Source organism: Zootermopsis nevadensis, unplaced genomic scaffold, assembly GCF_977971745.1.
Source record: "Zootermopsis nevadensis isolate Lab colony 2312 unplaced genomic scaffold, Znev_1.0 Znev_ptg000011l, whole genome shotgun sequence".
Taxonomy (NCBI): domain Eukaryota; kingdom Metazoa; phylum Arthropoda; class Insecta; order Blattodea; family Termopsidae; genus Zootermopsis; species Zootermopsis nevadensis.
Window position 1 is genome coordinate 1,973,343 of NW_028259143.1, and position 16,843 is coordinate 1,990,185.

A 16,843-nucleotide genomic window follows, 5' to 3' on the forward strand; every position below is an offset into this window, starting at 1 on the left:
CCCTTTAAAATTCAGCGGTAACTTCAACTTTTAATATTTAGTAACTTTTTTATTTTCCCACAGAGAAATTTTACGCATTTCTTATGATTCTCAGTGCAAAAAGTAATTAATTACTTAAACTACCTTTGTAATGGTGAATAGTTATGTTTTCTTTGCAGTACGGACTGAAAAAATAAATATTATTTAGATGACCTTGGGATTTAAATTGGCGAAATTTCGTGTTGTATGAAGGGGGTGGGAAATATTTTGATGAAGTGGGCGAATATTGACATCTTAAGTGAGATTCTGTTCCATGCTGTTAGCTGCTAACAATTTTTCTTACACTGGCCCAATCATATATTTTATTCGTAACAAAAATACATCAGGAACACCGATTCGGTTCATTTTTCTATAGAAATTTAGAGTTAAATATCCAGATGGCGTATTCTAGAAGTGGTGAAAACTGTGCAAAGTAGATTTCTCAACGTGTGGAGTCTTTCGTTTTACAGTCAGGAAAGTTTTAAACTAAGGACAAGCATCTCTTTAATTCAGAATGTTAACGTAATTTGAAAGAAAAGAAATCCAATATATCGAGATGGCAGGTTTATAATTAAGTTCAAAGAGATGTATTTCATCTTGTCAGAAGCTTGCTTTAATTTATAAGACGAAAACTTGTAAGTTAAGACGAAGATATTTCGTCGAAATCCGTTGTAGATAATTTTAAAAAACGCGTTACGTATTCTGACCTGCATTTATGAGTTATCTGAGCACAGCGTTTTAGTTTTTCAAATTACAGTGGTAATGGGATTGACTACCTGATTTAACAATCGCATTTTTTTGGAAGTGGTCTGTTTTTATGACTTCCCTATGATTCTCAGAATAAACAACGATCACTTCCCTGAACACTATCAAGCAGTTTATCTTTATAATGGATTCGTTCTGTGTTGTATCTGGGGAAAAATCTTCATTGTTAAATATTATTTTGACTGCCAATGCCCGATGAATTCTAGCTAAAAATTAAAAAAAAATTCTTTGTGATACATTGTTACTGTATTCTAAACTGTGAACAAAGGCCTAATTATTTGGGTACTTTTGTAACTAAATTCAAAGCAAATAGTCAACTTTCCCGGGGTTTCAATTCCATGGGAATGATTTTACGTAATTTTTCTGAACACGTGTCACTTGAGAGAAAAAACATGTGACGGTCTACGAAATAGCAGATCAGATTACGTGAGGACGGGAAAAATCTCATCGCTTTTGTAAAATGATAAATTGACAAGTTATGTAAGCTTTAAAATCCACAGAAAGAACATGGCCAGTCAGATTTTAAATTCCGAAGGCTACTGTTTTCACAGATAAACAAAAACATCGACAGTGTAACCACGGTTCCGTAGAATCTGACGTAAATACGTCTTTGTATTTAAATTATATTTAGGCAATAAATATAATGAAAGGAAGTTTATATATTAGCTTTATTCTAAATATTCTCTTTATACATGCTTTAAAATTGAGTAAAATCCCTTACCTCAAACTTTGTTCAGTTGTAAGAGACCACGATGTCCACTGGCAATTATCAATTTAATCAAAACTAAAATGGAGTATCACAGAGTTCTTAATAATCCTTATATAAGATAAATAATTGTGATATTCTAAAACGTTTTTAACAGCACAAAATTACGTAGTCTACGACGCAATTCTTCAAATAGCGATTCACAGCTCACGAAAGCGGATTGTTGACGGTAGTAATGAAACACAACAATGCTGAATAAACAGAGGACATAACAATGAGTTTCTTAGGTAAAGGAGTAAGGCATTGTTATGTACGCAGGATTTCATATAAAAGCTGACCATTGTCGGTCCATATTTACACATTGTTGATATTGATCTTATAAATCTTAGTAACTAACGCTGTTTTGCCGAATGACCCTTCCATATAGACGTATTTACGTCGAAAAAGTTCCTTTTCATCGCATTAGCGGAGATACGCGTAGTGGTACATTGTTGAAACTAACCCAGAAACATGGAAACACATACTGTAATATGGTTTATAAAACTGATCTAGCAAATCCGACGATGTGATTGGATGTTTACCGTACTATTGTTGTGGTAGAATTGTGGTTAGTACCATTTGGCTAGTTTTGAATCCGACCAAACAATAAAAGAGGGCATGTGATCGATAGGCAGAGATCGACTTTAAACTCGTCGCTCTAACAATGTTAGTATCATAACATTTTCACTCTTATACTTTGTCATGACAACTAAATTAATTTACCGGGAAACACTACAAAGTCCGATACGTAATGCAGACTAATTTCTGGTTCAGATAGGCACGGAGTCGTTGTTTAACACTTCACGGTACAGTGGTAACTATATATACCACATAAATTAACATATACTAACTCCTCTGTATTTCACCCACAAAGTATTTATGAGTTTTTTTATGATTCTCAGAGTAAACAGCGATTATTTCCGTGAAGATAATTAATCAGTTAATCTCTCTAATGATTAGGTATTGTGTTTTCTTTTACGTACGGACTGAATTCTTTGTACATGCTTCGTACTTAAAAGAGTTAAACTGCAATAACTAAGTTTCGCGTGGTGATTTTTTAGATATGTTCCGCGCAAGAAGTTTAAAAAAAAAAACAGGTAGGCCTAACTAGGAAGTTTATCTGCACAAATGAATGCTTTAACCCATAAACTACTAAACGGGGTCTGTGTTAAATTCTGCATGATTGTATGAGCTGGCACTATGATTTTGTAATTTCCCCCCTGAAGATGGCAACAGTAATGTTTGGAGAAACGCCGAGAATCTTCAACATCCAACGCCACTTATTCACGAAATCTGAAGTTATACATTAAACTTCAAAACTCAAGGGTAAGAAAATGATTCAAAGTATGACCAACTTTAAACAAAATTCAAAATATATATATATATCGTGTTTTGTATAAACCGCTGATTCCTACAACCGATTTGCATAATTAGATCATCTTTTTGGGTTATGACGCCGTGTGATTTTGTGGGTCTTTCATTAAATCAGCTTCTGAAAGAGAACTCTACACATCCCCCCCCCAAAAAAAAAAAGAGAAAAATACCGAAGAGGTTAACTTTGGTTAACGTCATGACCATGCAATTTTTAAGGCTCCCAGAGCTGGGGCGGTAAGTGAAACATGTACATTCTGAAATTGACGGTATTATGACAGAAGCCACTTGTTTTATGACGTTGTGAAATCATGCATTTATGGCCCATTTGTAAATCGAGCCCATAAGTGAATTTCGTTTATACTCGTTCATTTTATGGGCCGCTTTTGTGTTAACATACGTGGGCGATATCTCTGCCATTTTGTTTTCCCTGCAGCTTGTCTAATCTCACACAATATTCGACGGATTTTAATGAAGTTTGATCTTGAGAGTCTATAAGAAAAATGAGCTGGCTAATTTAATTTCAGAGCTTATTTTTCCAACATAACCTATGATTTACACGAATCTAGTTATGTTCCTATGCCATGCCATTGAGGAGTATAGCACAGACTGCGATATATCGAAATAATTATCGTTTTTAAGAAAAAAATACACGTAACAACTTGGGATTTTTATAAAATTGTATTTTTTTTAGTTTTACTAAAATGTGTCTGTATATTGTAATTCTGGTTGAAACTAAATATTTTTGGGGACTTTGCATAAATAGCTACACTGGATAGGTAAATATCCTTGATATGTAGGTTGCCTGGGGAATATCCAGCCCCCACTCCTCCTGCCACAACGGTGATTTTTTAAACTAACTAGAATTTCTCACGCGTAACCACAGCGTAATATGGCAACATCATGGTTACTCAACTTTCAGCCAAAACATGAGTCATTAAACGTTACACATTCAGTACAAAACTTTAAACTGCTCGCGTGTTAAGTTTTCTGTGTTATGAACCTCGTCTTTGTACCCGTATATTTAGGTCTATTTATAAAGTAAATATTTGCTTAAATTTCCCGTTCAAACTAATTAACCTAACTGCAACATTACATTGCTATGTTTATACGAACTTCAACCTAACGTGGCTATTTGAAACAACTACATTTTTCCCTCACGACAGAACTAATTACAAGAGATTATTTTACATAACATATTCAGTACCTTATCTGAAGCCAGTCCATGTTTCAGAACAGCATGAATAAACTTGTCCCACGAAGTCAAAGACCGACACTTCTAAAACACTGAATTTTGTCTATATTATAATTGTTTTATACATTTAACCACTGTTAACACACGCCAACTCATATTATTTCAAACGTTATCACACTAAAACAATGTCAAACACATTAGAAGTCATTATATTACAAACAATGTACAGCTAAAAGTCCGTACCACACTTGCATAAAATGTAAACACGCCATCTGTTTCCGGACCGCTTACCTACAATCGTCAAAAATCGGCTGTCACTTCGGAAATATTCGTGATTATGAGAATGTTATGCTTACTACAGCAGCGCTACATGTGACGTAGAATGATGAGAAGGTTCGGTTACTGTGAGGAGAGTGCGTTCTTTTCTTGTTTGATATTTGATCGAACTGAGCTTAGGATTCGATCCAAATGAAAGATTTTTGAAACAGAAATTTCGAATGCAGATCATAATCTACCGTTTAATAATTCTGTAAAAAAAATTTAGGAGGCAGATTACAGTCTGCCCAGACCATTCGAGAGATAATTCTTATTTTGATTCCTCTCTTAATTCAACTTTCATCGTTAAAATAAAAATGTTAGGAAATGTATGTGGAGCGTTCGCTAGTTTCTCAACTTTTGACCTTTGTAAATTGTAGAAGAATTATTCGTTTAAGTCGTAGACTGATGTCTTAAAGCCGTTGAGTAAACAGAAATCTTAAGACGGCTTCCAAGAATACCATTACACCTTTACTGATTTATCTCTCATAGTTTTACGATACTTCCAAGTTAGGTGTATATTAAAACAGTTTAATCTGTAATACCATGTCTTTAACAGCTCATATACTTGTAGAAGCTGGGTGTTTAACATTCGGAGTGTTGCTACATTTACCATAAAATGTATCGTAAACAGTATATATATACAACAGTTCCATCACTTTCAAGTAAGGTACTTAGTGACATTCCATAAGTACCTTATCTCACTTCAGTAAGCGTCCTTTAGACTTAACTAGGCCTGTTATGCTTAATTGATATTTTATATTTACTTTAATTCATTATCGTAGCATTACTGATAGATTTCTAGTAATTAATTTTTAATAAAACAATTCTCTTAGAACACATTGAAGTCAGAACCTTCTAAATAATATTTAAGATCCAATCCGTACAGCAAAGAAAGATAATTAGTTAATGTAGATTAAGGAAATAATGGCTTCTTGCAGTGAGAAATGGTACGTAGAGTTCCCACTGGATTTGAAAGGATTAACTTTACGTAATGCATTTTGTTCGTGAACTTTGCATGTTAATGTTATCATACATTTTAACTGCAATCGCATCATAAGACCGGGTGTTTAGTACATTTATACGGGCTATAATACATCAATTTATCCTATCGTAATCGATCACAGGGGATTTCTTGATTGCTAGACATAGGGGACTTACAACATCATCAAAATCACGTTACTTGGCTTAAGTGGTTAGTCAATCAATGTAATAACATCCTATTAGATTTATACTACAGTTTTAAACTATAAATTGATGGGTGTCACACTGATGATAATATTACAAGCTTCCAAACGACGTCAATTTATAATTAAAGTTCACTTTTAGGCTTACAGACATAAATTAAGAGAAATTTCCGGAATTAATTATATACATTCACATTTTTTATTTATATTAAATACCTTCCAGAGATTATAATAAGAAATATAAAATTCATAGTGGGGCGTGTTAATAATATACGGCCATCGCCATGACACGTAATTTACAAAGAAACGATTAAGTTAAACTATAATGAATCCAATCCATAACCTCAGACCATATTTCATTAGGATTCATTTTAATATTATCCTCCCATCTACTTCTTTGTCGTCCGAGTGATCTGTTCTTTCGAGAATTTCTAAACAATAGATTCTACATATTTCTAAACTCTCCCTCCATGCTGTATACCCCGCCAATCCTCCCTGATTCTTCATGCTAATGATATTTGGTAAAGGGTAAAAGTTTTAAAACATTTCAATATGCTATTCTTTTACGAAAATTCTGCTACGTTATTACTCTTAGGTTTAAATATTGTTCTTAGTATCCAGTTGTCAATCTGAAACATTTAACGCTACGTTCAGCATAAATAAAACATTTATGTAGGCCTGTACACAAATTATTCTAACCATATTGTTATTAATTAGAGAAGAACCACGTATTTAAGACTTAAATAGAGGTCGAACGGATACGAGGTACATGAATTACTTCAGGGCTCTGTTCAGTTAATTCGGAAAACGAGTACAGACACCAGGCATATTTATCGTCATAAATATGCAAATATTTTATATAATGAAATTAATTTGGTAAAGTTTCAACTCTTTGTTTGGCTTAACAAGCTACGCCACTGAGGTGTGAGGTGGTAAATTGGAAATTATAAATACTAAAATAACATGATACTGACAATAACTGGTATGAAGGGACTACAAAGCCTTGACTGGGTCGAGACAGAACAGAATTGTTGAAAGCTACCCGGAAGAGACGCTTATAATAACAGAACCTAGTTACGAGAGCCATATTTTAATTAATATCGATGCAACAAACACAAAGCTAGAATTTTAAAAGATATTTCTTAGCAGAAATCTTTCTCAACAACTTAGACTTCTGATTAAATATAATATAAGATAACATAACAATAATGTTTTTGGTGGTACATTTAAAAACGTATTATAAATCGGAAGTTAATCAAGATTATTCCAAAATCATCGAAACACTTATAGTGAAATATTTTAAACCTACTTAACAGTGGGGCCATGTATGACCCTACTTTTATCGAGGGGGAAAATCGTAGGTAGATACCAACGATTCGGAAGAACATGCTGCATCCATCTTCAGAGTTGAAGAACCTTAAATCTCATATGATGAAAATGGTAAATTAATTTTGTTCAGATCTTATATCAAAACGTATTCTTAGTTAGAGATCTCTTTTTACACGTCGGTGCGAAGATGCTGATTAAAGCAATCTGTGAATCCAAGCTGTATAACGGAATGAGGAGTTAATCATTCTCGAATTCGACGCTTATTTAAATAATATTTAAAAAATCAGTTCTTAACTAAAAGAAAAATAATTAACAATTACAAAAGTGAATTAGTCAACGCTGCTTAAATAAATAATCACTGTTTATCGTGAGAATTATATGAAACACAAAAAATGCCCTCTGTGGGTAAAACACAGAGTTACTTAACTTTAAAAGGCATCCGGTACAAATAATTACCACTAGTTATTAAAGGGTTAGTGACATTTTTAAGGGATAAAAAATGACAAATAGCATACAAATTGAAGCAATATATTGTCTTTACATTATAATTTAAATTCAATAAATTTACTGAATAATTAAAGAAAGAAGTTACATATGAGTAATGACATAATTATTAATTAAACAATTTACATTTTCAGGAAATAAATAAAATTTTGATTTTGTCCTTCGTTAAAATTCTTTTTCCTCTCACCCGAAACTTTCACGAACGTCTTCGGCATTTAGTCGCATCTAGTAGAGTGCTGTTTTACCGACCTCCCACAAGGAAGGGCCCACTTCTTTGTCCCCTGTAGCGAAGTCCCTCGCAACTTGCTTCTGAAGACTTGCAAACCATACAGCGACATGTCAATGCTTCGAGGTATTCATAAACCTCAGTACCGGGTTCGACACCCTCCTCGCAGTTTTGTAGCGTCGCTGAACTTACAGCTCGAGTGTCGTGTAAGCACACGGGGTGGAAGGAGCGCTTATACGGGAACCTCCAGTCTGATATCTGCAACAGAAACACAGCATCTGTGTAATCTGAGTTCCACTTGTCTTAGATTCAACAACAATTTGATGACTCTGGTCTGATGGCAGTCTTGTACGTGGTTATAAACTTCCGGAGAAAGATACTTCGACCTGAAGATGGAAGCAATATATTCTTCCGAAACGTTGGTAGCCACGTACAAGACACAACTCACAAGGTCACAATCGACACGCCAACGTGTGAACCAAAAATCCCTACAGCAATGTAACCATTCACATAAAAGTAATGAGTCCTAAATTGTAATTTGAAATCTAATAACAAATAAAGAATGTGATGAAATACAAAATGTTGGATTGTACTTGTACGTATAAGGGGAAATGGAAAAGATCAGTGATGAAATATTACGACGAATAAATTATAAATTATGGTGTAGCAAAGATGAGAGATAGCACTATAATTTAAATGAAAGAAGATAGTGTAGAAATGTTACAATAAATGTTAATATGTTCAGAAGTGGACGTATGATCAGGGGAGTCACGTCCAACAACTCAAACTGAAAACAACAGACTAATAAAAGTGTCAATGTCAATTTTTATTTTTGAAATGCACAAGACCTAAGCTTTAATTTTTTAAAAAAAATTACTCATGACTATTCTTTTACTGATATCAAACAGAAAATAAAACCAGAAAACATGTCAGTGCTTCTGGGCGATATATCTCGTGCGTGACATGGAGAGGTTTAATCCCAATATATGTTATTATATTTCATGCTTGGAAAGTTTCATTTCTATGACCTATCTTCAGCTCCACAAACAGTAAATAAATCCACACAATACGAGGAATTTCTACAAGAGATAAATCCTGCTTAGTGATATTCAATGCCACTCGCGTTTTCTCTCTACAAGCATTTAAAATTTTCATTACATTAAAGCTGTTTATTGTGTGTCATTCCCACCAACACGTGGGAAGTTTTATTATTTTTTTATATACGCCATAGCTGTAGTGTCACAGAACTTAAACGTACCAAAGATGTATGTCGTCAACCGTGAAATATATTCATAAATTAAAAAAAAATATATTATTTTAAGAAACGTATTTTTGCAGTTTTAAAACACTTATTAGTAAAACTCTGATACAATAATAACTCTAGGCTATGTAACTTTGTAATCAAGTGCAGATAATATTTAATTCATTAATTTGTGGGTGACTCAGTTCACGATCGTAAAAATCCGTTCACATTATCAACCACCAGATACTTTCAATCCCCTAATTAATTAAAAAATCAGAGGCAGTGTGTCCAACCTTGCATGTTTAAATCGAAAATATTTAAAATAATCAATAGAAGAATTAATCAAAACAAAAATTCCTTCGCAAATACGTATTTTGATTCCGTCAATCAATCATGAGCGTGAGAAATATACTATTTACATTTCCGTGGCCTCCTCTAAACACGGCCTGTTTATTGTATGTAACTTTGGTCAAACTCGAGGTGAATTATTTCATTTCTCGTAAATGTCACACATACACATTTTTATATTATAATATTTCTGAATAAAATTTCCCTGTTACATTTAAGCAAATTTCTAAATCTATGTGTTAAATCACACGGGGTAGTTACCATTGGATTTATTTTCAATAGATGTCACTACTATCGTTTCACACATAATACCCAATTCATTTTATCAATGACCACTATTACGTAGTTCAAAAATATAAAATGTATATAGATAAATGAAATAACATGTATCATGTTAAAACATAACTGTTTTCTGGGATACTATGCCATGCAGTCTGGTATAAATTCCCAGAAGAGTTGCTTATTACGTCCATCATCAGGGAGGATAATATTAAAATACGTAGTGAAGAACTATTCTGTAAGAGTGTGGATTCAGCTGGCTAATAATATGTATCAACTGAGGATACTGTAATCAGGGCATAAACCCTAGGGATTTATAAAAGGCAGGAATTTCCCTGAACAACAGTGCGACTACAAGCTTGCCAATAAAAACTCTACTATGTTGAGTTTATCATCTCAGAAGATCCCTGGAGTGAATGAGGAATTAAACGTAAGACTTCAGTCAGAATTATCGGGATCCTGACCAAGAAACGAACCTATAACCTCCAAAACTCAAAGCAGGACTGTTAAATATTCAACTGAAGTAATTGGTTACGGCGTACGAGTAAATATATTTTAAAAATGTTTGCTGTTTATAGCAGCCCTGGAGAGAAATTAAAAATAATTTTAAAATGCGAGTTATACCCCTTTTACATCTGAGTGTTTTGGGATGTTCTTGTTTGATAGACAACATGCACCACAAAAGAGTAACTGCGACAAATACGGCGAATTATTCCTCCACCTTTCTCCATTACGTAGTTATAAATGATGAACTGCATTAGGGGTTAAAATGGCTTAGCACTGGTGGAATCCGTGATGTTACAAACGTTAAACTACGTTGTCCGCCACTAAATACAGAGTAAGGGACGATTTATCGCCATATATTTTCCCTTTATGCAGAGAAAATAGTGTCACAACCATTTCGATTTTCCAGCGGCTGCTAAAATATAATGTATAAAAAAACCCTGATAGACATTAAACCACCTTTTGGACGAATTCGTAACTAAATGTAACAAAAACCATAAAAACACGACAAGATTTTAATTAATCTTGATTATATGTTCTTCCATACAGTCTGGCAGCTGTTTAAGGACGTTTCAGAGATGCTTACTGCCTTTAACATCAGAGCAATAAGGCAGAAAGAACCTCTGAAACGTCGTCAAATTTCTACAGGAAAAAAACAGCGCAACATCGCAGAACACAGTCAATTTTATATTTCCCGCCGTGAGGACCTGAAACTCTTCAATTTTATGACTGAATTAGCTGACAGTCAGTACGTAATCTGCTTTCTGTCATTTCCAGAACATCATTTTGAATTTTACATTGATTTATATTAGTCAGGAACAACTCGATTGTCGTCTCAAGGTCATTCTTCTGTGTCAACGCCTGCGTGATTCTATTGTTTCAAAAAATAATTACTTTCAAACAAATGCGATGCGTGCTTCTTCTGAAACAATCCACAATCCCTGCTACTCAACTGCAGATATCCCATGAATCCAACAATCAAAAAGTGACCAAACTAATCTATTTCTCAAGCAAATAAAATTTAATAAACATATAATCTGCCCTATTGTTATTGTGGTCTAGCGGTTAGAACGCTGGCCTTGTAATCCTGGGGGGTCTCGGGTTCGATTCCCGGCGGTGCCAGAATTTATAACTTGTGTTGGGCAAGGCCGTGGTCTAGGCAACACGGAGTTTTCCTCCGTGGCATCCCAACAATTACTCCATTCACACACAGAAGAAGGCAATGGCAAACCACTTCTGGATCATCTGCCAAGAACGTATATGAACAGGTCCCAGTCCGAGAAAAGGATGGAAGGATCCTGTTCATATGGACCTGTCACCAGACAGAACACTAAATAATAATAATAATATAAAATTGTTTAAGGAGTAAGATAGCAAACAATGAGAAGTGATCATGAACTGCCACATATAATACAGGGATATGTAGAATTATGAAATATTATGCTCTGTATATTTATTACATATTTCAGTAGAGCTTACTGGGATAATAATTTTCCTAGAGAGAATGACAGAAAAATTATTACCGATACGTGATCATTAAATTGGTACGGCTTAGTCAATAAATAAAGCAGAAGACGATAAATGGAAATGTTTGGATGTTTCCGTGGAAAAAACCCATAATTAGCAAAAGTCAATGCGTTTGTTTTACCATTACAATTTTTTTTTTAAAAAATGGCACTTCATTTGTAGTCTTCACTCACAGAAAACTGAAGTAAATAAAAATTTCCAATCTATTTTAAATTTCCATTATATGCGAGAAATGGAGACACTTACACATAAAATGTATCACGCACAAAACAGCTGAGGTGTAATTACCATTTTAATAAAAGTTTTTGCATAAGTTCATTAGCTGGGAGAAGAATTATTTCAGGAATTACACCAAAAAAAACACACATACCAGAGTGTTTCGTTCCGATTAAAAATTCCAAATCATCGAATCCTACAATATTTGGTAAAAAAAAAGTTACAGACGTGTTTTAATTTTTTAAAAAAAAATTGTTTTACTGTCAGATAGCCAACAAATTAATGACATTCGTTCATCACCGTGTTCACAAAATACCGCCAACCGCTCCTTTCCTGAGTGGGATTAATCCAGTTCACAATATATTTCAAAAAAATATATATTTTAATATTATCCTCAAGTTTCCATAGTAACTACGAAAGGCTTCAGTGATGACAGCCATTGACAGAGCCAATCCCCTGAGCACTTGCCAGGAGTGTCCAACATCGCCCTGTCATTTTGCACACGCCGAGGGGCAGAGTCCCTTACCAAACCCTGAGCGACACTGACCTCGTTGGAGTCACATCGCCCCCAGCAAGACATGACGTTGATGACGTCCCAGCAGACTCGCCCGGCGCTGTCCGTCTTGGTCACCTTGTAGGCGTACATTCGCCTGTGACACTCCAGGGTGGAAGCCAGCGTCGACTCCTGCAAAGAAGAAGTTTCGGCTCCCAGCCACAAGGTCGCGACCAAGGCGAAACAGAGAGCCGATGCGAACCTGTGGGTCACAGGGGCATAAGTGAGATTTCGGGTTCTCAAGGTTGCAAATAATTATAGTGCACGTTTTAATCCTATACGCTTTTGATGCGAGTCTACATAAAGGAAGACAAACATTTAATCCAGTCGCGTATCATTAATCGATTTTAATTATTTTCATCGCGGTATATCGCCGACCAAATCCTGGCGCGATACGTCACTCAATAAATTAAAAGGATTACACTTCGCTCTGTTGTACTTTAATGGGTATTGATGTCAGAAGTGGCGGAGAGAGCTCTCACACCTCCAATTTTATATCAACAGGGTTTTTTTTATCGTACGGAGATAAATAAAAATTACCCCATAAAATGAACTTCAGTGTTCGCCATCCTCATTCCGTTCGTAACAAGCAGATCCTCTAGTTCACACTGAAGCGAGCGAGGTCTGTTATAGGGTGTGTCCAAAAATAAGCGCCTAAGAATATCACGACATTTTAAATTTTAGAATTTGCTGCTAAACGTTTTATAAAGGTGTAGGGTCCCAGATAGATTACCCGCATGACAGAGTCCGGGCCACTCATCTCCATAATTTGATCATGTCAAATTGGCCTCCCGACTAATTTATGAAACTAGAAAATATATTTGGTCCTAAATGTCCCCACTTTCGATAAATTTCAATTTTGAGTTGCGTATCAGATAGCTAATTTATATTTTAATTAGCCATTTAAAATCGAGTGGTAACTATATGCACCATTTTATTTAACAGTCAACAGGTCTTAATTTTGTATGTATGGGTTTTATATTATCCTCACTGTAAACAAGGTTTATTTCCTCAAACAGAACACAAAAAAATACAGGAGTTAATTACTCCAGCGTCTCGAATTGTAAATATCGTAAATTACGTAAACATCCCACACAATATTAATAGTATTTGTTGTATGTACTCAAAATCCTACTTTGGCTTATTCTGTGTAGGTTGTGTGGATAATATATTATTGTTTATCTACGCGTTGTGTTTACGTGATGTTATTTCAACTTAACCGATATTTGAATTTATAGCTCAGAGTAGAACCACACATCAATTAGGCCCATGTATATAAATTCTATGTCGTATGCATTTCTACAGTCTGTATGACTTATCTCTATAAATCACACAGTATACGATCTTTACCTCTTTAATATGCACGATATTTTATGGGGAGATATTGACTTATCAGGGTCCACTGTAACAGAGGTTTACAATTAATTTACTCCTAACAATCACAGCTTTATTCTGAGTTAACTTATAATTCGTGGCTTTAATTTATCAAAACAACAAATTAACTCTACAGAGAAAACGTATTATTTAAAATCTGATAGTCTCTCAGCTAGTCAAGTGATTTTCAGCATTACTGAGCTAATTAAAACTAATTCCTATCATCACGCCATATTAATTTAGGATCCATTTTAATATTATCATTACATATAAGCGGTCTCCTCCATTCATAAATTCTGGTTATAATTTCGCAAGCAATTCACGTGTTCACAATATGTATATCATCTCGATTTGTTGACCAAAATTAAACAATGTCTGTCAATAATTTAGTTATGAAACACCGAAAGATGAAATTAATAACCGAATAGTTTTAACTCAGGACCAACATGTTAGAACAACTACAACACATCTGAAAAATAATGCTTATTAATCGACACTACACGGTCCGAGCTGCTAACAATTCCGTTACATAAATTATAAATAAACAAATGTTCCTCGTGCGTAGAGGTACGAGAAAACAGCTGTACAAATTCACCACTCAATACCAGCTTAAACCAAACTTCTCCACCATAAATACGGAAAGTATTAAATGTCTACACACGTGTATATTTTCTAACTACGCTGTCCGAATCTTGGACTACTCAACGTCAAAAGAGAATGTTAAGTGGACAATGAAATTTATAGGAATTTGAATTTCATGTAGGGACTGAGGAAAAACATGGAGAAGAAAAACAGTAAGTTACTTGGTCTCCGAAAGGTAATTCGAACCCGGGACCTCGAGAAAACGAAACATGAATGCCAACGTCTGAACAGTGACGTTCGGTGAAATTGTTATAAAAGAATATTTGTGTTGGTAACAAGACGGTACGTTCACACTTAAAAAAATAATAGATGGATTCTAATATATATATATATATTTGTAGTCTAGTGAATTGAGAAAACCCACACATTCCAAAAATAGTTTCAAAGAAATGAAAAGTAGCAAGCGAGAACATGTGATATTCTTTACTTATCTATGAGAACTATAACAGCAGAGTAAAACGATATTCAAAGAGAAACAAAGATCCTTGTAACATAAAGATCTAGCCATAGAATTCGAAAAAAAAAGGCATTTCAAAAGAACTGTATCTAGCAATGAAAGCAGAGCGTCCTTTGTGACAAAGTAACGAGACGTTTCCAGAAGTACAATAATAGTATTGTCAGAAACTATTCAGATACTCAGAAGGCGAAAGCGACTCCTACGTACAGACTGGAGGATGCATACCTTACGAACTGTCCTCATTAATGTCTTGTTTGAGGGATCAATATAGCTAATAAAACTTTATGGCCGATGAAAATGTATTAATTTATCTTCTAAGCGTTATGGCAAATACTTTAATTCTAAAATAAAGTATTTTAATTTTAAAATTAATGTTATATAGTTAATCATAATAAATATAAATTTAGAATAATTGTAAACAATTAAAATTTAAATATGATCAGTTTATAGGAAGCAGAATTTTTTTTAAGATTTTATAAAATAAAATTTGTTATAAATTATCCAAGTTCAATTCAGCGCAGTTAAAATATCTCTAAATAATAAAATTAGAAAAAGTATAAGGATTATATTACATATTAAAATGTTGCTTTCGGGTGTAAAATATAAGGAAAAAAAGTAAGTGAACCAGAATTTAATTTTATAAATTACAATGCTGACATATGGTAAAGGAATGAAGCTATTAGGCAGACACAAGATAAAGATTAAATATATTTTAAATGAGTGGACAAATTTCTTAGAAATGTTTTGTTGATTCTAAATCATCTCTTGCAATTCCAGATATACGCTGAAATTTCCAATATTTGAGCATCGAAATTAGTGATATGAAATTTCTAAAAAATGCATTTATTCAATATTTTCATTCTTCTCAAGAACATTGTAAAATAAAATTGACTTACGGTAATCTGCTGAATACCAAACTCATGACTCTTTCCCCGTGAAGTTCAGTACGTGACGCTTGGTTGACAGAACACAACGCTTTCCGTCAACTAACCTCGCGAACCAAGTTAGTTCTTATAGAAGCGCAAGATTTTAGACTCAGCCAACGCTCCACGAGTTCAGTTGGATGTCAGTGACAAGCGAAACTGATCCTTAACGATCACCACGCGATACCATTTCCTTACAACTAACGCGTGCAAGTGTTCAAATTGAAATAAAATTTTTGTTATGAGCTGTTATCATCACATCTTTCGTGTCTAGTTATAATCAAATATTATTTTAAAATTTATAAATTCACAAGTTATAAAATTATTAAAGATCAGCTGATCTAAATAGTACGAAAAAAACACGACGCTAAAGCGAAGAGACGTGGATAAAGTTAAATGCGCATGTCCAAATATGCGCGTCTCTCATTGGTTATTGCCATGACGCCTGCTCTACCTGAGGCGCCTGGCTCTTGATTTTAACCCATTGTAAAATACGTATGAACAATTACATCTGACGTCATTGTTCTACTCCTGACTTCTGCGTGCGCAGACCCCGCCAAAATGTAAAGACGACAAAGGAAAAGAAAATTACGTGGGTGTTTGAATTTTCTGCAGTTCCTGAAAATGTATTTTTTTTTTGGTAACATTTCTGTAAATTGGCGGAAATAAAAGTTATGAGCAGTCTCGTTTCTTCTGTAATATAAAGAATTTCCTCACAAAAGAAGTTAAAAATATTACTCCGCCATCGTGTTCCACCACCAAAACTCCAGAGATTTCGACAACATTTTGAAAGTCTTCCACGAAATTTAATTATTTGGTTAGTCAAAAATATCTACCACGTTGATTCTTTAAAATTAATAATAGAATTTTATTAAATTTGGTACTAGAGGTCTACGGCAAGATCGGGTAACAGTCTCTTTTAAAAATATTATTCATCTCTATTACATAAAAGCCGGTTTAATGGTTTATTGTTTGTTTAAATTCTCTTCTAGTTTTCACTCTATAATATAATTATCTTCCAGAAGACGACGTTCCGCGACGCTTAAAGAAACAGTCTCTGAAATAACGTAGTATGTAGCACGGATACATGAAATGGATTATAAAGGAGTACGAGAGAATGGA

At 34.2% G+C, this 16,843-nt stretch overlaps 2 protein-coding genes across 2 annotated transcripts in view; both read right to left on the reverse strand.

Annotated features, from left to right (window-relative positions):
• Positions 1–4,357, reverse strand: part of scat (VPS54 subunit of GARP complex scat) — a 57,790-nt gene extending 53,433 nt beyond the window's left edge. The window contains exon 1 of the mRNA XM_087347052.1: positions 4,107–4,357. The gene's annotated coding sequence lies outside the window, so the exon portion shown is untranslated. The remainder of the gene's footprint in view (positions 1–4,106) is intronic.
• A 3,080-nt stretch (positions 4,358–7,437) lies between these two features.
• On the reverse strand, positions 7,438–15,925 carry Gpb5 (Glycoprotein hormone beta 5). Its single transcript, XM_022083946.2, has 3 exons — positions 15,695–15,925; positions 12,320–12,527; positions 7,438–7,913 (listed from the first exon to the last, which is right to left on the reverse strand). The coding sequence occupies exons 1-3, from the start codon at positions 15,718–15,720 to the stop codon at positions 7,671–7,673; spliced, it is 477 nt and encodes a 158-aa protein (XP_021939638.2). The 5' UTR covers positions 15,721–15,925; the 3' UTR covers positions 7,438–7,670.
• Positions 15,926–16,843: the final 918 nt, after the last annotated feature.

Excerpts from the sequence above, each read along its gene's own strand:
- Gpb5 (XM_022083946.2), bottom strand. The coding sequence starts at position 15,720 with ATGAGTTTGGTATTCAGCAGATTACC. Across the intron at positions 12,528-15,694 it reads TTGGTATTCAGCAGATTACC|GTTCGCATCGGCTCTCTGTT; the intron begins GTAAGTCAATTT and ends TGTGACCCACAG. Across the intron at positions 7,914-12,319 it reads GGCGATGTGACTCCAACGAG|ATATCAGACTGGAGGTTCCC; the intron begins GTCAGTGTCGCT and ends TTTCTGTTGCAG.